General features: G+C 43.4%; 3 protein-coding genes and 2 long non-coding RNA genes across 5 annotated transcripts; 3 read left to right on the forward strand and 2 right to left on the reverse strand.

Moving 5' to 3' along the window:
- Positions 1 to 51: 51 nt before the first annotated feature.
- On the forward strand, positions 52 to 1,389 carry LOC116925786. The gene is made up of 2 exons (XR_004395721.2): positions 52 to 175; positions 261 to 1,389. It is a non-coding gene; the product is annotated as an uncharacterized LOC116925786 (long non-coding RNA).
- LOC116925783 lies at positions 848 to 8,626 on the reverse strand. Its single transcript, XM_032932544.2, has 4 exons — positions 8,367 to 8,626; positions 7,483 to 7,741; positions 2,408 to 3,191; positions 848 to 2,308 (listed from the first exon to the last, which is right to left on the reverse strand). The coding sequence occupies exons 2-4, from the start codon at positions 7,501 to 7,503 to the stop codon at positions 1,428 to 1,430; spliced, it is 1,686 nt and encodes a 561-aa protein (XP_032788435.2). The 5' UTR covers positions 7,504 to 7,741; positions 8,367 to 8,626; the 3' UTR covers positions 848 to 1,427.
- A 3,869-nt stretch (positions 8,627 to 12,495) lies between these two features.
- LOC123473992 lies at positions 12,496 to 13,283 on the reverse strand. The gene is made up of 2 exons (XR_006648605.1): positions 12,852 to 13,283; positions 12,496 to 12,665 (listed from the first exon to the last, which is right to left on the reverse strand). It is a non-coding gene; the product is annotated as an uncharacterized LOC123473992 (long non-coding RNA).
- Positions 13,284 to 14,094: 811 nt separating this feature from the next.
- On the forward strand, positions 14,095 to 15,178 carry LOC116925785. Its single transcript, XM_032932547.2, has 4 exons — positions 14,095 to 14,251; positions 14,318 to 14,564; positions 14,677 to 14,721; positions 14,817 to 15,178. Exons 1-4 carry the CDS (start codon positions 14,234 to 14,236, stop codon positions 15,149 to 15,151), a joined length of 645 nt encoding a protein of 214 aa, XP_032788438.2. The 5' UTR covers positions 14,095 to 14,233; the 3' UTR covers positions 15,152 to 15,178.
- A 3,786-nt stretch (positions 15,179 to 18,964) lies between these two features.
- On the forward strand, positions 18,965 to 22,198 carry LOC116925782 (proteoglycan 4). Its single transcript, XM_032932542.2, is given in 3 exon segments — positions 18,965 to 19,121; positions 19,200 to 21,551; positions 21,553 to 22,198. Coding segments are annotated over 3 exon segments (2,403 nt in total). The 5' UTR covers positions 18,965 to 19,103; the 3' UTR covers positions 21,586 to 22,198.
- The last annotated feature ends 1,199 nt before the right edge of the window (positions 22,199 to 23,397 follow it).

A 23,397-nucleotide genomic window follows, 5' to 3' on the forward strand; every position in this document is an offset into this window, starting at 1 on the left:
CGCTATTGCAAGGACGTACAGACGAAAATCACCGAGTCTGACAGTTCAAGTGAAACAGGTTTAAGTAAAACATATTCAGACATTCTTTCGGGTAAGGTATCTAAGTTTGTTTGGCAAGTTAAAACGCGACACGTCCACTGCAAGACGTGTAACGAATCATAATTATAAAAAAAAGGTAAAAATATAACAGCATTATTAGCACATAACAGGTTTTTCTCAATTTCCTGGATACACGTAACTAGGCTCGTTAAAGTCTTTAGGTAGCCATGACGAGCAATTCACCGTGCTCAGTACACCTGCTGTAACCAAATCAAGGCTAGGAAAGGTGAAAGGGAGTCTATGCTGATCTAGGATAGGCAGACACGCATTGACTTTATGTTTCCATAAATGATTAGCAGAACAGAACAAGTAAAAAGAAACCAAGAGTTAGAAATGAGATTGTTCACACATGAATCGTATTTCCTGTATACCTTGGGTATATCCATAACCTTCCAAAAGGTTCAAGTTTAATTCCGGATATGTATATTACTGCCAGGAATCAACCATTTACATTTACCTGTATATAGATGCATAAGAGATTGATGTCAAACTGGTAGCCTATTTTGTTAGGAATAAAAACAAGTGCAACCTTGGTCAAGTTAGAATTATATTGCATAAGATTTAGGCCATGTTTGATTGGCTAAGCAAAAAAAATGGAGATAATTGACGTTGATACTCGATAACAGATCTAACAACTCCAACTGTACAATACACGAACGGTCTATTCACCTTCAAAATCGATACCTTTCACCATTTGTTTTTGTTTGTTTTTTCTTTTTTACATAAATGCAAAGCACCTTCAAATTGATTAGAGTGGAAGACCATTTATTGTTCTCCTTTCGTTCCGCCAGAGAAACAATACACGACAGACTATGGCACGCTGCAATCTAATTAGATTCCATCTAAGAAGTTCAAGAATTGCAAAAAAGGGCGTGAAGAAGAGAGCCAAGAAAATATCAGATGTTGAACGTGGCCACGTACATACACGACATGCACACACACAAACCAAATTTAAAAAAATACGATAAAATACCGACGCGCTGAATCCATCAATCAACGTAACAAATCAAATTTGAAAAATAAATTGGGAAAAATGGAGACTCTTTTTCAGCGTCCTGCCGACATCTTCTCAGAACTCTGCGTCTGTGTGTGTATGCAAAAATCAAGAGAAAAAAACAAAAGAAAAAAAAATAAAATCGGAGATTGCACTGGTTCCAGTAATAAAGGGTCGTACCGTCTCCCGCCGGATGTCGACAATTAGAAAACACTTTGGAACAAAAAATAGATAGGAATCGAATGATTGGTGAGAGCGAGTGACACAAAAAAAACAAAAACACAACGCAATAAAAACAAAACAAAACAATAACGATAGTCTTTTTTTGTTTTCTTTACTTTTTCTCGCCCGTTTTCAGTAACCAGAAGGTCCGCAGCATTTCCTGAATCAGTTGCGGATCGATGGAGCCGTGAGCCGTGTAACGAACGGCCCTCAAGTCGCTCGACCGGCTGACCACTCCAAACTCACCGATGATGTAACCATCGTGCGTTTTCTCTTCCACCAGATATCGATGTGCCTCTTCATCGAATCCGCCATGATCCAACTGGCCCATGTTCAAGCCCGTCTCTTCGTCGCCGTTGCAATCAGCGCCGAAACAGTCGTCGCTCGCAGCTAAAGATCCCAATTCTTGTTTAGACGATGTTTGGCCATCTAGCGGAGAATTGTCGAGGCTCTTGATGGGCTCCACTTTTTCATTTGGCGCAATTGGTTCGAGTTTCGTCTTGGACGACGTGAAAGGATTCGTTTCTGTAGAGCTGGCTGTCAACGTTGAGACAGTTTCCGCGTGCGGAGTGAGTTCGGTGGACGTCACTTGACCTTCTGCCTTATCGCGCGTTCTTTCCAATGTTTCGTTATTGATTTCCGGAATTGCGTCACTCGCTTGAGGAGTTGCATCGCTCGTTTGCAGTGGCACATCATTCGATTCTTGTGTCACAATTTCCAAAACTGCCGGCCGCGTCGTAGTCGATTCCACGATCCCCGTGGAATCGGTGACGGGCATCTGTTCGTCGACGGGAGGTTGAACGGTTGTCGTAGTGGTAAACAATGTCGTCGTAGAAGCCTCTTCTTGCGGTTTACTAGTCGTAGACGTAACGATTTCTGCTTCCTGGTTGCTGACAGTCGTCGTCGTCGTCGTCATCACTTTATCACGCAGTCCCAAAACAAGCAATCGCTCGTTATTGGATAGCCGGAAGGATTCGACGGCTTTCCTCGTGTCTGTTTCATTTCAAAAGAAAGAGAGAACCGGTTTAAATTCGCTTATTAAAAAAAACCAAAACAAAAGGAAAAGGCTAGTTTGTATCGAGATGTGTGTACCTTTACTAGTTCCGTATAGCCATTGAGGTGAAGGTTCCATATGGGTATCTGCAGGTGTGTCACCGCCATGGCCATGTCCAGTTGGTCGGTTCTTAAAGAAAGATTTCGGAGGGACGCGTTGGATGCTTGGCAAGTTGGACAAGCTGCCAAAACCGACAATTTTACGTCCGGTTATGCCGCCGGCCTTGCCACGCCCCGAAGAGACGGGCAAACTGGCCATGCGCGTCGTACTCTGCTGCAGTTTTTGGACGGCCGGAGAACCCGTAACGGCCCGACGCAAGGCTGCACCGACGCTGTCCCTCGATCTCAAACGGCCCGTTAGACCGCTGAAGCTTCCGTGCTGCTGTTGCTGAGGTTTCATCGCCGTCCGCTGGCCGAAGACGTCCTCTTGAGCTGGAGCGACGCTAGAAGTCGCCACCGTAGTCGACGTCGTTCTCGTTTCTTCCACAGCATGTTCTTCACCAGCTTTCACCTCTTCGGTCCTCAACGTTTGAGGATGAAGACGGATCTCGACCGTTTGCGAGGGCGACCAAACGGTCGCCTCGTCACGGTCGGTGACGGCGTTGAACGGCTCCTCGGTCGGGGTCGTTGCAGGGCTTTTGTCGTCCGGGCCGACAGCCTCAGCAGCGTCCAGCATCTCTTTTGTAAGCGATTCTGGCGCCAGCCAAGTGGTCGCCGTTGCCTCTTCTGTCGTGATGTCGTGAGTCCATTCCGTCGGCGCCGTTTCTTGCACGTCAGCCACCGGCATCGAACGGACGCTGGACACGACGACGAGCACGTAAAACTGCACCAACCGGATCCAATGAAGAGACATTATTCATCGAATCAATAAGACAGCCTAGCATTTTATATAGAAACGATGAAATTAGGTGGGCGACAAGAGCCGGATTTTGGCCAACGCCCTGATTTCCGCCAGGGCCTGACGTCTGCAATATTCTGGCCCTATTATTCCAATCGTTTCGAAAGATTTTGGGGAAATAAAAATTGCTGATGTAACGGGGAACAAATCAATTGTGAATTGATGTACCCTTGGTCAATGTCCACTACCGGATCGATTGCAATTCAAGGAGATAGGGCGAGGTGACCGTAGATTTTTTTAAAAATATGAATAATAATAAATGGATACAGTTTTTCTCTGTTCCTTCTCTACGGTCAATGACTTTTGAGGTGATCGAAAGAATACCTGATTGTGTTACCTTTTGGAAAGGGGAAAATGAATAAGAACCAAACAGCCAAGAGAGAGAGAGAGAGAGAAAGAGCCCCGGAGCAATGGAAGATGCCGTAATCAGAGCGGCGAATCAGCTGAATTTCAAGGACTCGGCAAAGTCGGGAGGCGACAATCCAAAATGATGATGATAAAAATGGAAACGATCGAAATCTGCTTAGCGACTAGTTCGCTTCCCGTTCACATAATCATCCAGTTTGACCTGACTGTTGCAAATACTTAGAGAATGCCCTACAAGGTGCTCGATTTTCTTTTTAGCATTCAACTGTCGACGTGTGTTTGACATTTTGCTTTGGAGATGAAACAGAAGACATCCATCAGAGACGCCAAAAATCTGACGCTCGTCGTGAAAACTACGTAAAAGGAAATGTAATAACGTCCGTCGGCTCTCGTCCATCTGCAGAATTCCGTCCAAAAGCTTAAACAGCTAAAGACCCTCATTTCCTGGACGTTATTAATATACCCTTTTTTTTCCCTCTTCAAATAAGCTAATGGGCGATAATCACTGAAGCTAATATATGCACATTCAACTGTTAACTGGAAGACTTGGCTGCTAGTTGGGCCAACAAAACCGCACTTTTTTTTTGTTTTACGACACCTGAGTTATAAACAGCGAAATGATTCGTTTCTTTGGCAATGGTCTGAATAATGGTTTCATTTTCCACTAGTCCAGGGGCAACGGCGTCCATCAGAGTCAATCTAAATATGGGACTGTCTCGCTGTTTCTTAGTGTTAAGACAAGTTTAAAATTGAAAACCAAAGAAAGAAAGGCAAAAAAATGGAATAAATAAACAGGTATTTCTTCTTTCGCTAGAGCTGCGAATTGGTAAGAAGAAAAAAATGGAAAAAGACCAAGGGCTAAACCTTGTGCGGAACGACGTTCAATGAGTTAAGAAAATCATCCTTCTTCTCCGCAACGATCGTTATTAGCATTCGGCCTTCCTTCAGTTCAGGATCGCACAGGCGTGACCATCGTGTGACCAAATTTAAACAAAAAACAAGTTGACAGACGCAAGAGAAACAGGACAATAGATGAGGCCGTCACGGGAGGGTCTTTTCACACACACACACAAAAAAAAAGATACGCACAATTTCCTTGGTGTCTTTTGTAATCCATTTCTAATCTTCGATCCCCTTTTTCCGTCTATCTCTTTCCTTTTCATTCCGAATTTGGGTGGAGTCGTGATGGAGTAGCAGCACTAGAACCTTCTCTCCCTAACGTCCTATCCTCCTTCTCTTTTTTAAAGGCGTTTCCCCGACCTTGCTCCGGGACAATTTCTTTCGTTGCCGAGCATTGAACACACAGGTGATTTCGTTAAAAAAAAAAATTTATACTGGCCAGTTGTTTGATTTCTTGTTGCCAACATTTCTTTCTCCGATTCCACGTCCGACTGCCTGTCGCGTATAGTAATAATAATGCATTATCATTTATGCAAAACGATCGGCTTGGCGAACGGTAACGTTGCTGGCAATTCTACGAAATACGTCGGTGCGCCATACGGAAATTGTTCAACCGTAAGAAATGCAGGTAAAAAAAAATTGAAACAGAAAAAAAAACTCTAAAAAGAAAGGATCATTATGGTGAATTGTTCTAGCGCGTTGAAAAATTGCTCAGAATTAGGCAATCATTCTGAATTTAAAAAAAAAAACAAGATAACCAAATTACGTCGGCCTTCGTTCTTCTTCCTTCGTCTGACGATTTTTAACCAATGAAAAAAAAAGAAAAGGGAACAGAAAACAAAACAATTTTGGCCGTCAAGTTTTTATTTGCTGGCCATCTTTCTGGCGTTGTCTTTGTTTTAAAGCTTCAAGTTTGTCGACTTAACAAATGCGCTTTACAACGCCCATGGCGAGACATCCTTTTTTTTCTTCATCTGGCGCAACAATATTCGCATACCAATGAATTCATTTTTTTGTTGGTTTTCACGACCTTCCATTTAAAAAAGAAACCGTATCCAATGAAATCTTTCATTCAAATGGTTTCATTCTCAAACTAACAAACCCACGTCGAACGCAAAGCAACGCACTTCGACTTGCAGTTTCTTTCGGGTTCGTAGCCTCTCGATGCAGCGCGGAACACGTGATTGGCATGCGCTAACTAAGAGAAACCGGTTGGCCGCAGTTCTTTGCCTATTTCTGCCGCACTCTTTGTTGCTGCTCAAGTTAGAACCTCTCCCCCCCCCAAAAAAAAAAAAATGAAACACGTTGATCATCAAGGTCTCGTGAAACTTCTGTGACTAATGTAATTGTTCGCTTTTATAATAGCGACACCCGCAATTTGCTACACGACGACAGTGTCGATTGAGTTATATCGCCGGAATCAAGAGAAACAATTATCGTTTCAACGTCTAGTATAGCGCAATTCGGCTTTTATAGCCGCTGAAATGAATTCCCTATATAAAGCGCAGAGAATGTTTAGAAGTGCACGACCATTAGACAGCCGGTGTAAAAGGTTTTCTTTTGAATGCGTGACGGGAATGTTTGCACCGACTGAGTTAAATTTTTCATTCCTTATCCGCACTAGTTTTTTGTTTCATATTTTTGTTCTAAAGTTGGGAGGGTAATTTGAAGACGAGACCTTCATCCATCATTGTTTCCGTTGTGGCGGTGGTGTCGGTTCTCTTAGCGCGACACACGCAAAAATGAAGCCAACGCGGTAGGCAAGGTCGTCCTAAGTGCGTTCTTCTTTTTGTGTATGTCTGTGTTGATTTTCCTATGTTTTGCATGGAAAATGATTCTATCCTTTCGAAAGAAAAAAAAGGGCCGCTGGAATATCTGACGGACGCCATGCTGTGTCGGGAGCGCTGCCCGATGTAATACAGTCGTGATATTTAGATTTTAAAAAAGTCTTTACTAGAAAATGCTGACGATGGAGACGATGGAACTTTCAAACAAACAAAAACAAACAAAGTTTGGAGATTAAAGAAAATAACAAGGGATCCTCCTCTCTCACGGTATATGCAAATGCCATCTCGTGTTGGATAGGGGGAGGGGATGCTTTTCTAGAAAACGTATTCGTCTGACCGGACATTACGTACGAGCCCGATTGTCGCCGGTTTAATTGACCCTCATCTGTAACGTACGTAATCAGTAGGAGAGAAAAACAATAAAAGGGAAAGTACCGCACACACAAAGGAATCTTGAAAACGCGACGACTGGGCACCTCCAACACGAAAAAAATAATAAGGAAAGAAAAGAAAAGAAAAAAAGGCTGGTATTGTTTAATAGCCCACGGATATTTAAGAAGGTTAGTGAATTGTTATCAGCTAAAAACTGTGCAACGAATATATGGATGTTGAGAGTGGAGCAATTGAAAATGTGACGTGTCTACATCGACCTTGAAGACGAAGAACAGGTAAAACATGGAACATTTTCCCATTTTTTTTTTCAAACATGAGATGACATGGTAACACTCACCAATCGAACAGGATAAAGAGGTCGAGAACCTCGCATTGCACTCCATAGGGGAAAAAAGCGAATTGTTCGACAAGAAAACAAACAAAACGAGTGGGCTCATCATCACTACGCATACGAAATTGCAGGTAATCCCCCCGAAGGATCTTCATTTTGCTTTTGCCAACTGTTAATAACGTTTTGCCCTTGTTTCTTTCTGGAGGGCAAGCTCTTTGCCAATAACTAATCTTCCTAAAAACAGCTGATTGGGCTATATAAGGTTTTATGCTTCTACCTACTTAAACGTGTTACAACGTCTAGCCACACAATACCTGAGCTTATCATCTTTTGTACGAACTTTCCTAATTAAGTTCACCCCACCAACGGCCCCTCCTGGCTGATGATGGCCAAACTATGGGGGGGATATAGACAGAAATAAAAACAAGAACATTCTTACCGTGATTTGCAGGTAGATCATGTTGACGAGAGATCTCTTTGGGAATGTTCTCTTTCGATTTTCTTCGATTAATCCACAATATTCTGGAACAGGTTGTGTATAGTGAGTGCTAATCTCTGTTGTAGAATAGTTTGCTAGTAGAATAAGGTTCGCGTAGTATTCGATTGTGGGTAGTAAACGATCAGTGGTAGAAAATTGCTATTAATCCAATGTTGGTCTTCGTGATTCGATGGATTCGGTTCGATACATTTCTTGTTCACTGCAAAATAAATTAGAAAAAAAAAAATGTTGAGATCACATGAGTCAAATTAGGGAAAAACCGGAATGATAATGATCAAACATTCATTGCCTTAATGAAGCGAAATATACACCGTAGTATCAAAACAGGCAGCAACGAAATAAAGCCCCAATTTCCCCCCAATTTTTTTTTAAATCCCGTCCAACTGGTATAGACCAAATATTACACGTATGACATTTTCAAGGACTCGCAATTTAATGTGCTATTCATGAAGTCAACGTTTCTATTTTTTTGGTTACATCAAATCGTAAATTGTCATTATGTCGTTTTCTAGCACTGAACAAATGCCAATCAAAATTTCCATTGGTGAACGGATGCCCTTGAAATAAATCAGCAATCACGAGTTCAACGTATGCGTTTTCGCATATAGACACGTCATCTGAAATCTAATTGACGATGACCCATTACCCGCAATCAAAGCGGCTATAGAACAATGCCCACCAACGCCGTTCGTCACGCCACACAATTCACGGTCAATCAACGTGAAATGAAATCAATCGCTCGTTCAAACAGACAAATCACGTTGATTGGTTGGAAATCGGGTATAAAGTAGTACCCGTAGTAAAATTGAATGTTTCCATCTTACCTGTCAAATGTAAACGACAACACTTAAAGACAGGCGGGCGAGCGCGCTCCGGCGAACGGTAGCTCTCTGCTTGGGACTTGGCGATCGAGTGGCTGATGATGTTCGAGTCACCTGTGGATCATTTCGCTTCCTGCTGTTTTTTCTTTTTCTTTTAGGTTTGGTTTTTTTTTTTCTTCTTTCCTCTCTGTCTCTCTCTTTTTCCCCTTCACTCCACCCTTTTTTTTTTTTTTTTCAAACCATCCCCTGCCCGCACTATCCCATAGTGTGTACGGTACACACACACACACACACATTGGATAGTGAAAAGATGGAGCAAGTTCTCCAATGTGCCCCTCCCAGTTTTGCTACGTAATACCAGCCTCCTCCGCCAGGCTATTCGCTCTATACAAGGGGCACTGTGTGCGTGTGCTGTAACAAAAAGGCCAGGAGACGGACAGACATGACGAGGAGTGAAAGACAGGGCCGTATAGTAAGAGGAACCCAGGAAGGCCATTTAGTTCAACTATAACACCCTCTCTCTTTTCTTGGGCTTTTTTTTTTGTTTTGTTTTTAATGCTTGTTCTTTTTTTTTGTGTGTGTTCACCTACTTTTAATCACCCTGCCCCCCTTTTGTTTCTTATAGACCATTTTGGTTAAAAGCCCAGCTTTTATGTAGTTGGAGAAGGGGAGAAGGTAACCTAAACGACTTATGGTACAATGGACAAAATTCCAGGTAAAGTTGGTGGGCGTTTTCTTATGACAAAACATAAATAATAATGTCAACAGAGTTATTGGAGTACTCCTTTTGTGTGTGTGTGTGTGTCTTTCCTGGAACGAGAAAAGTCTCCCCATTTGAGGGGCATAAAAATTGAACGGACAAAAAGCGACCCATTTTATTTTCTGGGGGAGGCGACTGTCCGGCACTAACAAAAAAAAAATAGCTTTTAAACGATAACGATATTATTCGATAAAATGCAAACGGTACTCATATTTTAGTTGCAAGTTCATTTTTTTTTCGGACAAGAAAGGCGGACGTTGCAAATGACAAGGTGATCCGGCAAACATTGCATGTCCAACATATTCAAATTTCAGATCACTTCAAGCGATACGAACGTTCAAAAAAAAGGATATATTCAATTTCACTTTTTTTTTTTTCTTCTTTGGCCTTTCGGTTACCCGCATACAGCAGAACACCAACGAAAACGGAGGTGGGCCCACATTTCCGAGAATCACCACACAAATGCAGGAAAAGCAACGACTTGTTCGGCTGTCTAGCCGTCGTTCGTCATCGATTGTATAACCCTCTCGAGAAGATTAATAGATACCCTATGTCCAACTGGTATCTCATGTTTTCTACAACACTGTCCAAGAATGGCTTGATAGCCCATTTTAATCTTTTCGCAAGAGATTGACATGAGCAACAGAAAAAGAAAAAACAAAACATTTTTCTTATTGGTTTGCTGGTTTGTGCCAACAGACATTTTCAACTTCAATTGTTGCTGCAAGTTGTTCTAGATGTTCACAGGTCTTCAAAAGTGCGCTATTAAAAATAGCAATCACCATTGAGGGCCGTGACTGCTGCGTGTAAGATAATGACGAGTATGTGTACGACGAGACGGACGTGTTGGTGCAAATGTCTTGGGGCACGAACGTCTCACTAAAGAAACATGAACAACAATGAAAATGGTCGTGAGCACGACAAATCGGCCCTCGCTGTTTGCGTTCGAAAATGAAAAGACTCGAATAATAACAGCGTGTTTAATGAGCTGTTTAAAATGATGTCACCCCTGAAATAAAAAAGCCAAGGTTAAGCTTTAAAACAGCGATCATTTTGAATGCGGCTATTTCGTAGTTTGTTTCATATATACACGATTCCCTGTAATCTCTTTACGCGCTCCATTGTACACAGTTAAACATTCAAGGACGAAACAATGTTTAAAAAAAAACAAAAACAAAAGCTCGAGCATTAATTTTGCGAACAGTAATTCAAACGGAAGCTCTGTGTGTTATGTTCACAGAGATCTATGTCAGAAGGTGTTAGCTTTCCGCGACCAAGGTAATCGGATCTTTTTACGAGTTTTTCAGTTCCCCAGAGAAGCAATGTTCCAGGTTTTTCCGTGAATTCGTGTGCCACGTCAGAATTGCGACATCAGAAGCGGTATGTCGATGGTTGATTGAAACGAAGGGGATTTCTTTGTGGCAAGTTGCGTGGGAATAAGTTTAATTAATCTATTATATATAAACAGTTCAATGTCCTAATTATTCAGTAGCCATGGGCTGTAACTTAATGATATTTGTCGAGCTCCGATTAATCAACCGATGGACATCATTTTCCCCCGTCCGCACGCGTTATAACCGTACGAATTTCGCCAGAAGTTCTTGTTCTTGCCAAGGACACGAATTCATTTCTGTAACCATGGAAATCTAGGGTAAAATCTCGCAGATCAGACAGGTGTGTGTAATTGTCCGTGTCAGGGTTTTCTTTTTTAAAAAACATACAAGAAAATCCCCATGTACTTTATGTTGATCCTCAAAGTCATTTTGAAAATCGTTACGACGCACATTTGTATATATAGCGAACGCGAAGAAAAACGAAATGAAATGTTGAACAAAAAATATATATGTATATTGCAGTGGTCTCTGTTGCGAAGTGACCGCGCCCTGTGCACATCTTCGCCGGAGGGGATCCAAAGAGAGTCACCAGCAAAGAAGGCAACCGACTTTGCAAGGTAACGGATGTAGCCTTGCCGTTTGACTTGCTCCAAGGTAATCAAGTCATTTTCGGATCAATCTCTCACTCTTCCCTTGTTTGTTCTACATCGGTTTTTTGTTTGTTTTGTTTTTCCCTGACGTCCGCATTGTTTCCCATAGGATAAAATGCATAATTATAGATCCGCATTTCCGGAAATGTTCGGCAACAACAACCCACTTCGCTATAAAGAGGAAAATAGAGAAACAAATGGCCATGAAATTACGTTCGTACATGACAAGGTACAAAAGTTGGCACATGTCATTAGTAAAAAAAATTGGTTGACAAAGAATTCTTTGTTGCCGTTGGTCAATCAAATGTCCCTGCGCAGTCAGAAGGGACGGCGTGACTTCCAGATCCGATAATCAACGGCGCGTGCAACCAAAACGTGACACGCAAACCAACGCCCTTGCCGAGGTGTGTAAGCAAATTTACTGACTTCCACTGTCCGTTGGAAGGAGATAAGAAGAAAAGCCACGTCGTGGCCAATGTTTTTGTTTGTATTTCTACGCCCGCTTAATAACTAGATGCCAATTGTGAAAGACGAGCGATGGTACGAACGTCGTTAACCAAATTAGCATGTGCGACGGGAATGTTTTTCTCTGTACATGGATGTGGCATTTGCCTGTCATTCTGAAACTCATATCCGTCTCGTGTTATTGACGATGGCGGTTTCGCTGCGGAATTCATCAATAAACATAGTCGGCTTCTTGCATATCGGTACGGCCGACCGCATCCGGCATTGCTTTACGACTTTGGGCTCTTCCGCATGCACGGAATAAGAATATCCAGAACGGTGGCTGAATCGTGTCACAATCAAAGTGTTACGCATGACAGATGACGGTGCATTTTATGTCTCGATTAGATCAAAAGAAACGAGGCCCAGTAAATGAAAAAGTACATTCAACAGCTTGCCCTTGATCCAATTCGTTATTCAAACTGACAGATCGTAGGTAGATGTAACCGATATGGCACTCACGAACGGTGTAGGCTCATTACAGACTACCGTGCTAGATCCACTCTATAGATACTATGGGTAACACACGTCAGCTGCAGAATTGAACGAGGCCAATGTGCACGTACCAACTCTATTTGATGGCTTTTATGGAAACGCAGCAAAAATATAACTGAGTTGCACTGTAATTTTTTTTAATGTGTTTTTTTTTTTTTTTGGGGGTGTTCAACTCCATTGATTTCTGAAAGAGATTGTAAGACAAGAGGGGAAGGCAAAAAAAGAACAGAAAAAAAAATCTTATTTAGTGTAGGGGATATCCTTGCATGATTGCACCCTGGAGAACGCAATACAATTGAAAACATTTTTCTTAAATTCCTTTGTCTCCTATACTTCGTCAAGCAATGTTAGTCTCTATTGGGAGGGGTTCTTTGGGTGAACTGAAGGTATTAGTCCAACAATCAATCTGTGTATTTAGAGGCAATTAAGAATTCAAAAATCCTGGTTGTTTTGTTTGCTTCGCCTCTTCATCCGTAAAAACAAGAAGACGGACATTTTCAACTGCTAAATAACACCTCGGTAATTTATGGTAGGTAAAAGCGAGCAAACCTGCCATTATCTACAGAAATGAGAGTGTGTTTCAACAATCGTCTGAAATTACTTTGGAGAAAATAGAACTGAAAGAAGAAAGTGAATAGGTGCTGTGAAATCGAAAACAATAAAGGCCATAAATCTTTGGTTCGCAGCGTTCCTATCTATGGTGTATAATTATAGTCTAGTTATTAAAATATTTGTTTAATTATACCTGGGGGTAAACGAACAAATGTCGATTTCGGATGGCTGCACTCGGTGGAGTAGCCAGTGCACACTGGCTCGGAGCGAGAAGAGTCATGTGACGTCATGCACTCCACCGGGTTGTCGGAAAATGGAGGATACACTCGAACGCTTTTTTCACTTTTTACGCCGGTGGAGGACGTAACGTAACAGACGAAAGAAAAAAAGGCTCCTATCACTAAACAACACACTCTCTAAATTCGTCTGCTAGAAATTGCACTGCACCGCTTGCACTGACTTAAAACGGGCAAAAAAGTGCAGTTTTCGAGTGACCTCGGACGGTGCCGGAGTGCCACTGGAACGTACAAATTCGATGCACCGAAAAAGTGGATTGCACTAAGATTACCACTCGAACAACTTTTTCTCGGGGCAATCGCACCAGAGCAGAAAAGTGCAGCCATCCGAAATCGACAAAAGAAAGAACATTCGAGTTGTTCACGCGCAACTGGAGAAACTGCTGCCACCTTACGGAGTTTGATTCAAACACGAGTTTTTCAAAAGAACATTAGCAGTGGCTTTTGTTCGCTAGATGGCATTGGCTGTTAAACGTCATCTATTGAGAGAAATATCGTAAAAATCGGCATCGGTGGTGTACACATGATCTAGGCAGAATCCCTATCGGGAAAATGGCGGGTTTCGGGTCACGCGGGAATCCTCGATATCGTTTAAAAAGTAGCCACAAAATCCTTGCGTTGATAAGGTCCAGTCACTTCTGCTTTTCGTGTATGTGGAAATAGTTGGGGAAAATCCCAACCGCTAAACTATATTGACGTGTTTCGTATGATGACTAAGCTAAGACTACACCACAAACGGAGCAGAAACGAAAACGAACAGTCATCAACATTTGAAATGGCAACGAGCAAATCTGGCATCACAATCAATTTTTGAGGGTAAGCGAGTCAAAACCAACTATAGTCTACATCCGTTTCATAATCAGATAGGATATTCGTTCACGTCATAATGAAAACACGGTAAGCAACAGGATTCATAATTTTTTCTCCTGTCTCCTCCCTCGACAGGGCGATAACGTTCTGGTCCTTAAATGCCCGTTTAGTGTCAAATTCTTTGTCTTCTGGTATCGAACAGAGCCCTCCCCCCACCCCCGAATGAGAGAATTTGAACCGATAAAACTATCCAACATTGACGTAAAAGCGTGTAGTGATTCGATTCCGACCACATCTCAAGTGTGAGATAGGGGGAACGAGGCAACGTGACGCACAGAGCGTAATAAATGTATAAATAGGGCTAAGTGGTCCCCAAAACTGATCAGAGATTATTTTCGGCATTGCGTCGACCACTTGTATATTCAAATCCAAGCGGCTGTTCTTGAAGACTTTTGAAAAAGGACATAACATGCAGTTCAAATCCCTCGTACGTTTTGTTTTGAACCATCCCATCATTTTTGGTTTCAAATCATTTGAATTTTTCATGTTTTAGGCGCTACTGATTTTTGCAGCAGGTTCGGTGATGGGTCAATTAGGAATATCACAACTTCACCATCAACACCTATTCGATGCTAGTCCTCCTAGCTCGATGGCTAAATATGCTCACCAACTCGTCCGACTGAACTTCCCGAAACAGCTGGGCATTGAATTGCCCAGCATCGAATTGGACCTTGTCAAGCTTGCCCGTTCGCAGTCCACAAAAAAGACCGTAGCAGCCAAAGTTCTAGGTCACTTTAAAGGTTAGTCTCTTTTGCTTTCTTAGACTCAACAGTTGAGATGACCCTCATCGGTACCGTAGAGTCTTCTTCTAAAGCCTACTTTCATTTGATTGAAATCTTTTACACCTCGCAGGAAAGCACGATTTCAACGACCCGAATAGAATGGCCAAAGTCCTCGGTAAGATCGTGACCCATATTCACCTTCAACCTGACCTTTCTCTTGATAAACAGAAAACTTAAGCTCAGTTCTTTTTTCAACTGTTTTCACGTTAGAAAATGAGACAGACAAAACTGGTAAGGACAAGACCCTCGGCTTCCAGACATCCGCAGGTTTGAACCCGTTCCGGATCAGAGAACATTCTCCAGCACAAAAGAAAATCAAATTTAGGGAATACTCTAGCGTTGATGAGAACGAAGAAACTGTCCCTGTGATGATGGAGAAGAACGAACGTGGTCCTCAGCCTCAATTTCCCGGTGAGTCCCAGCAGCAGCAGGCCAGGGCCGCAGTTCCAGCAACCGCAGGCGCCGAGGGTGATCCCTCAAGAAGCGCTAATTACCCAATTTTTTATCTTGTCGCAGCATCGTTTTGCTTCTTCTTCTCTGGCTAACAATACAGAATCTTGGCAGTCCGTAAACCATTACGTCACAAAGGGGTTCTCAAATTCCAAACGCCGTTCATTACGGAACACAATTCACGGTCAATTAATGTGAAATTAAATCAATCGCTATAGTTCAAACAGACAATCACGGCAGGGTCACGAGTCTCAAAAAAGGAAGCTATTAAACATCAAAACAGGGATAAATTAAGGAAAGAAAGAACATTCGAGTCGTTCCACCGCCGCGGGAGAATGTGAACGCACTGCAACAGGACCTGCTGCCACCTCACTGTGGTTCATTCAAACTCGGTTTTTTTATTTTTTAGATAACTTTAATAGTAGCTTTCATTCGCTAGATGGAATTGTTAATGGGCGGGCTTCGTGTCACACGCGGGAATCCTCGATATCGTTTAAACGTATAGTCTCAAAGCCTTGCGTTGCTGTGGCCCAAGTTCCAGTCACATTTGGGTTATGTTCCTCTTCCCGTATTTTACATGCCTGCGTGATTAATAGCTTGTTGACGTGTGCGGTATGTTATTGTGCCGGGAAGGATTTAAAAGCGAATAATTCATGCAAATCGAGCTGAATATTCATAAGATTAGCGCACATGGAAATGAACAATTGAAAAAAGGGTACGTGAAAATTGAACTGGTTTCATCGGATTATCTATTTTGAATTCCATGAATAAATTAACCGTAAGAACACGTACTTGCTTCACGATTATGTATAGCTTGCATTGCGTCAGCTCACATTTCGCAAACTTGCCAAATTCGTTCTCTTACGGCATAATATACATACGTGCATTTCCTTGATTTCCGAGAAAGGAAAACAACAGTCTTTTCTTAGTACATGTAGCGACTTGCTTCCAATTAATTGTTCGATTTCAATACCGGGCCGGCCCATCCCACTTCAAAGAGAAATCGAAATCAAAAAACGAAAATGAAACTATAAATATTCGCCCTTGGGGGCAAGGCAATGAAAGAACCGAGTGTGGAAACTCGCTCTCTTCATACACAACAAACCCATAGAATTCGAAAACATAAAAATCAAGTGGGAAAAAAACCAAAATTAAAAAGCGAGAGTGTGCTGTGTAGACTTGCGTAGTCTATATTTATATTTACACATTATATATTGTAACTGGACACATAAATGGAGAAACAGCAGGTGATGGCAATAGCCGCCGGGCTTCAGATTTTTATTCGAATTTTTCTTGTATTTTCACATTTTCCCTTAGTTCTTGTTATTTTTGGTCTGATGCCATCGAGTTGTAAAAGGATATCTGGGCCATTTGATCCTCCTCGAGGGCTGCCTGGCTTTTCTTTACTAGTATTTTCTCTCCGTGAAACCCAGCCCAAAATTGTTCGTGTTTTGGACGCGGGACACACAACTATCACGTTTGCCTTTCTTGTATTTTTTTGTTTCAAATGCACGTGTGTTTCAAAGAAGGCGGCTCGCTACCGACGATGAACCGATTGAGAAAGAGGAAACTTTCCCTTTCACGTTACTAGCGGCCAAAAAGAACCAGTCGCATGTGTTTCTGTGTAGGGCAACGGTATAATCACCTGTCTGTCTTTCTCCGTACAATGACAAAGCTTTAGAATATATACATGGGCCTAAATGTATGCATGCAAGAAGAGAAAGGTCTCGTCTTTCCTCAAGAAGTTTTCAAATTTTAGGTCTATCAAGTGTTGGTCTTCCATTGATTTTTCTTTTTCCAGTTTCAAAGGGAAAATTAACATTTCAAATTTTTAAGTGACAGTCCCACGTGCTGCGGACAATCGGTTTATTATTCTCTAGGAGAGAGCGTGTATATGCAACTGGAATTTCTCAACCAGTTCGCATTTCACCCGTTGGCCCAGATTGTTATATACGTCTATAATCTCGACAAAAAAACCAGGTAGAACAAAGCAATAGTTTTTTTTAGTTTGTGCCTTGATAATCAATACAACGTGAATCAATAAACTTTTACGAAATTTCACTTGGTTTCAATTTCAAAGGGCCTTATGCAATTTTGGTCAAACATTCTAGGCTTTTAATTGCTTATTCTATAGACGTCGAACTGGAATTCTTTAGACGTGTTCTTCGGTGCATTAAGACCAATCCAAGGTGAGCAAGTCAATCAGCCTTTTGTATTCAACCGTTTCAGAAAAACAAAAACAAAGGACAGGCCCTGACGAAAGACAAAAATGTCACAGAGAGTGCACGTCTATGTATAGCAATAATAATATTCGTGCAACCTTCTAGGAACGAATTGGTGTTAACTTGGAGTCTTACACAAAGCGAGAAAAGCCTTGAGCTTTTGTGAGGATTGATCTTTACTCGTTGATGATGTGAATCAGTTCATTTATATTAGCCACTGAAAGATGTGGAAGGTTTCAACCCAACATGGCCATCAAAGCTTTTCAGATTTCAAATTAAAAAAATCAAAAAGCTTTTCGACGTAGTAATAATGACGAACGCTATAAAACTATTCATTACGTATTTCGTAAGTTGATTATAAATAGACTATAGGCTGTGTACAGTAGAGAGAAACTGGAACAGTCATCAACATTTGAAAACAATGACGATTCAAATCTGGCCTTCCAATCAATTTTTAAGGAAGGAAGGAATGAAAAAAAAACAAATTATCCATCCGTTTCACGATCAAATCTTCGTCCACGTCACAATGAAAACTCGGGAAACATCACGATTTTTTGTTTTCGGTTAGAATTCTTTGTTGGCTTTCTCCTCTCTCCCTCTCTCTCTTTCGCTATCAATTGAACAAGTCTTTCATTTTTGCCGTTCCTTTTCCCTGTTTCCCAATCGACCTGACTGCCCGTATATGTCCACAATTGCTAATGCACCAGTCGCCGTTCACCGATAAACAGTTCCTGTTTCCGCACTGTCGCTATCCAAATCCAGGGCGATCACGCACTGGCGTTAAAAAACCTTCGTTCAATTTCTCTTTTTATTTATTTTTTTTTTATTTCAAATTCTTTATCTTCCGGGATTTGGACTGGCCACCCGAATGAGGGAATGTAACCAAGATGGACGTATAAGAGCATGTATTGAATCGACTAATAGCCTTTAATGCCGATAAAATCATCATTGACCTCCTTTTCCCCCTTTGATTCATAATAATGCGACGAACGAATATACTAAAAGACGTTTGTTTAGAGAACGTTCGAGAAAGTTTGGGAGACGGAGAGCGTTCCAGTCACACCGTTGGGGAGAAGCGATTCCCTCGCCCGAACTGCCGTCGTTCGCAAGGGCGTGAAAAAAAAACGATCGTGAGTCTACCGGATGACGACATGTAGTATGAATTAAGAAAACAAAAAGTATGGCCACAAAATGTGCTGCCGTTGGGAAACAACGAAATCAAGTTGGCTATAACACGAAAGAAAAACAGACGCGGGAGAATGGAAATCGCCCCGCGTCTAAATGAATGGTATGCGGCAATCATCCATTCGGTATGCGGCTGCTGTTTTTCTTTTTGCTGTTTCTTATTCTAATTGTAGAGTGCAAATGATGGTGCGAAATCCACTGCCAAGAAAAAGAGGTTAAACGTATAATGCAACGCGACAGACCGAAATGGCCATTGTATGTGAAGAAAACGATGCTTTCGGCTAAGAAGAACCGGCCTTTTTTTGCCCGGCATGTCCAACCCACCGTCACTGTCCCGGCCAACCGACAGGCACCTCCTTCTCGTCTACGATGGTGGCTTTCCCGGCACCCGCAAAGCCGTCCAGCGGTCGTCAACTACAGTGGAGTTATGTGAGTGCCACCCACACTATACCCAGCCAAGTGTGAGGTGGCGAGAGGGGGGGAAAGAGAGAGGTGAGTTGGCTCACAGGGCGTGGTAAGTATATAAAGGGGGCTAGGTGGTCCCCAAAACTGATCAGAGATTGTTGGTATTCCGTCGCTACCACTGGCCATCAAATCCAGCGGTTCTTCTTTTAACAAGGAAATTCCAAAAAAGGGCAACATGCAGTTCAAATCATTCGTAAGTTTGATTGAAATCCTCGTTACTAATTTCCCAATCATTTCGGATTTGATTTTGTTTTGAAACCCTTGTTTTCAGGCGCTGCTGATGTTCGCGGCAGTTCTGGTGATGGGTCAGGTAGATCAATCCCAACGTGACCGCCAACGCCAATTGGCTGCTAGTCGACGTACTAAACTGATCGAAGAATCACAGACCAATAGGGCGTCGTCCCCAGTCGCTCCGAAGCGTCGCATCGTCTCCCGCACTCGAGTAACTCCCGCACCGGCCCTGAGAGCTTCTCCAAGAACAACCGAAGCTCCGGCTACCACACCTGTTCCAGTGACGGAACCGGCTACGGAACCTTCGTTCGCTACCGTACCGACTTTTCCGGCCTTCACCGATGTGCCACAAGAGCCCGTTGTCCAGGAAATCCAAAGGCCTGTAGCTGCTCAGGAAGAAGTCATCCGAGGCGCTCTTCCGTCTCGTCCAGGATTCCGTCCAGTCCTTCGGCCATTCGTCGAAGAACAGAACGTAGAAGAGCCAATCGTTTTCCAGCCTCCTCCGTTCCGTCCAGCTGAGCCGATTGAAGCGCCCGTTGAAGAGCCACGAATTGCCGAGCCGGTGCAACAGGAAGTCCAGCAAGTCCGTCAGCGACCCGTTGAGCAAGTCCAGCAAAGCCGTCCTCGCCCGTTGGCTGGACCTACCCGCCAACGCGTCCAACCGACCGCCACGAGGCAAGAGCAACAGGTAGACTTTGAATTGCCCAGCCGCGCACCTGCCCTTAGCAAGCCTGCCCGTCCGCAGTCGACTAGGACGAGCGTAGAAGCCGAAGAGAGGCCCAAGAAGCCAGCAGTCGAAACGATTCGTCGCTACCAGTTCACCTCTCCCGATGGCTCTTTCACGTTCGGCTACGAAAATGCCGATGGCTCGTTCAAGGAGGAGACCCGCGGCATCGATTGCGTCGTTCACGGTAAGTACGGTTACATCGAAGAAGATGGAACTCGTCGTGAATTCACCTACCAGACGGGCAACCCATGCGATCCGAACGCCGTCCCAGTTGAAGAAGCTCCTCTTGAAGAAGAGCCGGTTGTCCAGGTACCAGTCAGAAGACCCAGTAACACACCCCGTCCTGCCGTTAGCCGACCCGTTTCTCGCCCCGAACCGGCGCGTGCTCAACCCGAACGTCCCCAACCTGAACGCGTCCAACCTCAACGTGTCCAACCCGAACGTCCTCAACCTGAACGCGTCCAACCTGAACGCGTCCAACCTGAACGACCCCAACCTGAACGGCCAGAAGCCGCTGAACGCCGCCCATCTTTCCCCACTTTCCAACAAGCCCAGCAGAACCAACAGCAGGGCAGCGCCATCGATGAGGAAGAGCGTGAAATTCAAGCCGTCCTGAACACCCCTACTCGCATCAGCCGGCCAGATGGCAACCGCGAAGAGCCCGTCCCTCAACCTCGTCCAGCTCCTCAACCCCGTCCGGCCCCTCAGCCTCGTCCAGTTGCTCAACAACAGGAAGCCCCGGTTGCACCTCCCCGCCGCCCTCAACCCGGGGTCTCCGTCTTTGATCAGGAAATCTTGAACTTTGATGGCAAACCATCAGATGTTGTTCAACTCCAGCCGGCCGCGCCGCAGCGACAGGAAGCCGCTCCTCAGCAGGAAGTCAGCCGTGGAGCTCTTCCATCTCGCCCAGGTTTCCGTCCAGTATTGACCCCAGTTGGTGCCCGTCCTGCCCCTCCGGCCGAGCGTCCTATTTTCGAAGAAGAAGAGCAAGTCTTTGTCCAGCGCAATGAACAACCAAGACAAGAACGCCCCGAACCTCCCAGGGCTACTGGCCAACGCAGCTTTGCAACTGAGCTCGTTTTCGATCCCAGGACCAACCAGTTCCAGGCAGCCTCCCAACAGTTCATCCCGGCTACCCAGGAGGACTTCCGATTCCGTGATCAGCTGATTGCTTTCTCTCCGTCTACCACCCCCCGTCCGGAACAAGTTCGAGAACAGCCCAGGGAACAGCCCCGTGAACAGCCCAGGGAACAGCCCAGGGAACAGCCCAGGGAACAACGGCCGCAATTCCCTCAATTGAACGAAAACACGCAGGTCTTCCAGTCTCCATCTTTCCAGGAACAACGTCCAGTTTTCCCTCAATTCCAGGCCAATGTTGGCGAACAGGAACGCTCTCGCCAGGAAGCGGAAGCTCGCCGCCAGCAGCTGGAACAACAGCGTTTGGCTGACGAGCGCCAGCGCATTGCCGAAGAGAACGAACGTCGCCGTCTGCAGCCGGCTGTTGTCTTCGCCCCTGTACCTCAGGGCGGTCCTCCCCAGGCTCCCCGACTCACCGCCGAGCAGCAATTTCCCGGCCAGTTCCAGCAGCAGCAGGTCAGGCCGCAGTTCCAGCAACCGCAGGCACCCAGGGTCATCCCTCAAGAAGCGCGTCCAACTTTCGCTAGCGGGACAGATCGATTCTTTCTTGAGCACGCTCTAAAATAACAAACTTTCTCTCCCAACAGAGTTTTATAATTAAAAACATTTTTTTTTGTCTATTCTTTATGATATCTCGATTAATTACCATATTTTGTTATTATTTTTATTTTCATTTTATTTTTTTTTATATATCTTGTCACCACATCATTTTGCTTATATTCTTCTCTTGATAACTTTTGGAAGACAAAATCTTGGCCGTCCGGAAGCCATTACGTCACAAATGGGTTACGCTCTAACCAACTCGGTTTATGGGGGGATATAGAAACCACCAGTCAAGCGACTCAAGTGAATTGCCGCAATGACGTTCTCGCATTTTACGATGCCGGACACACAAAACAAAGAACGAGAGACCCCACCCCCCTTTGGTTGCCCGTCTTTCCAAGTTGACTCTCTCTCTCTCCTTCGTTTCCATTTTTAAACAACAAATGGCAGGATAAGAAAAAAAATTCACTTGGATCGTAATTGGAAAGTTTGGGCAAACATCACTCGAATTGTTTCTAAAAATCCCTCCGTCTGTTTAAACACCCACGCTCAGTTTTCTCTTATGATGATAATGACTAACGCAAAACCATGTAAATAATTTGAGAATACACACACACATACATGATTATAAATCAAGACTTTATGCGACAGAGATACCATAAAAATCGGACGATTTATTGCAGTTTCCATCTCTTTCTTTAACGATCGTTCTATTTTTTTTTTTGCAGTTTTGCTGTGGATGTAGTCTAGTATTTTATTTTGGGCTTCCCATCCCTAAAAAAGAAAATGAAAGCAGCAGGTTTGCAGCTATTCTTCGATGATTATGGGACCAATTATTCCGATGCGTCAAGAGCAGCCGGAGGCGAAGGAGTTGGCCGACATATGAAAAGTGAAAGGAACTTTACGACTTGCGTTCATTTTCTTGGGTTAGTTTTTTTTTAAACCAGCCCATATTTGTTTAATCGTACAACGTTGCCGCATAATTCTCCTGATTTTTATTCTATATACAGCCGACAGCGAGCGACAAAACTGAAATTTCTAGGCGTTTCATTAAAGATTCCAATCACTCCCCTCCATCACCCATCACAGCTGTCCATCGAGGCTATTCTGAATTTGCTCTCGTTGTTTCTTCAGCTTTCAGTTTTTTTTTTTGAAGGGGGGATTTGTTTTGGGTGGCATAACGAATATGTTGCTATACAACGACCTCGCAAATTCCTTGCGCATAAATTTGGTGATCTAGTGAAATTTTGGTCCCTTTCCAAACGGAGATGGAAATGAAGAATTAGAGAGGCACATGCTTGAGCATTTTTAGTAGGTCACTCTTTGGTAAAAGTGAAGAGATTTTTCTTTTTTTTTCGAAAAATTGTATACGTCGTAGATACAGTCTAGCAAAAGTACTTTCCCTTTTTCCGTTTTCAATCTTTTCATTTTTCTTGTGAATTAAGCACCGCCGAAACTCTCAAGAGATAAACATTCACTAAATTGATTTACCGAGGGCAAACTGAATCTACGAGTCAAACGTGCTGTTTTTCTTTTCGATCCAATTGAATGGCCTGTATAAAAGAAAAGCAGGAACAGCCAAAGATGCTAAACAAACGAATCACAAAGACCTTCAATTCCAACCTTGAATGTATGCATCAACTGAGGGTGTGGTCCAGCCAAATTCTTTTATACTTTGAAGGAAAAGGAGGAAACCCGGATCATTGTTTCCGTGCAAGAAAAAACTAGCGCACGACTCCTTATTATCCATCACTGCCCCCCCTCACTCCAGAAAGAACTGAAACATTTCGCTGCAATCATAAGGCAAACCTTTTTTACTCTATACATCATC

The sequence above is a fragment of the Daphnia magna genome, linkage group LG6, assembly GCF_020631705.1.
Source record: "Daphnia magna isolate NIES linkage group LG6, ASM2063170v1.1, whole genome shotgun sequence".
Classification (NCBI taxonomy): Eukaryota; Metazoa; Arthropoda; class Branchiopoda; order Diplostraca; family Daphniidae; genus Daphnia; species Daphnia magna.

Coding starts and splice junctions, on each gene's coding strand:
- LOC116925783 (XM_032932544.2), bottom strand. CDS start 7,503: ATGATCTACCTGCAAATCACG. Junction 3,192..7,482: donor TGATCTACCTGCAAATCACG/GTAAGAATGTTC, acceptor CGGTTGGTGCAG/TTTTACGTGCTCGTCGTCGT. Junction 2,309..2,407: donor GCTATACGGAACTAGTAAAG/GTACACACATCT, acceptor GAAATGAAACAG/ACACGAGGAAAGCCGTCGAA.
- LOC116925785 (XM_032932547.2), top strand. Junction 14,565..14,676: donor AGTTCTAGGTCACTTTAAAG/GTTAGTCTCTTT, acceptor TACACCTCGCAG/GAAAGCACGATTTCAACGAC. Junction 14,722..14,816: donor TAGAATGGCCAAAGTCCTCG/GTAAGATCGTGA, acceptor TTTTCACGTTAG/AAAATGAGACAGACAAAACT.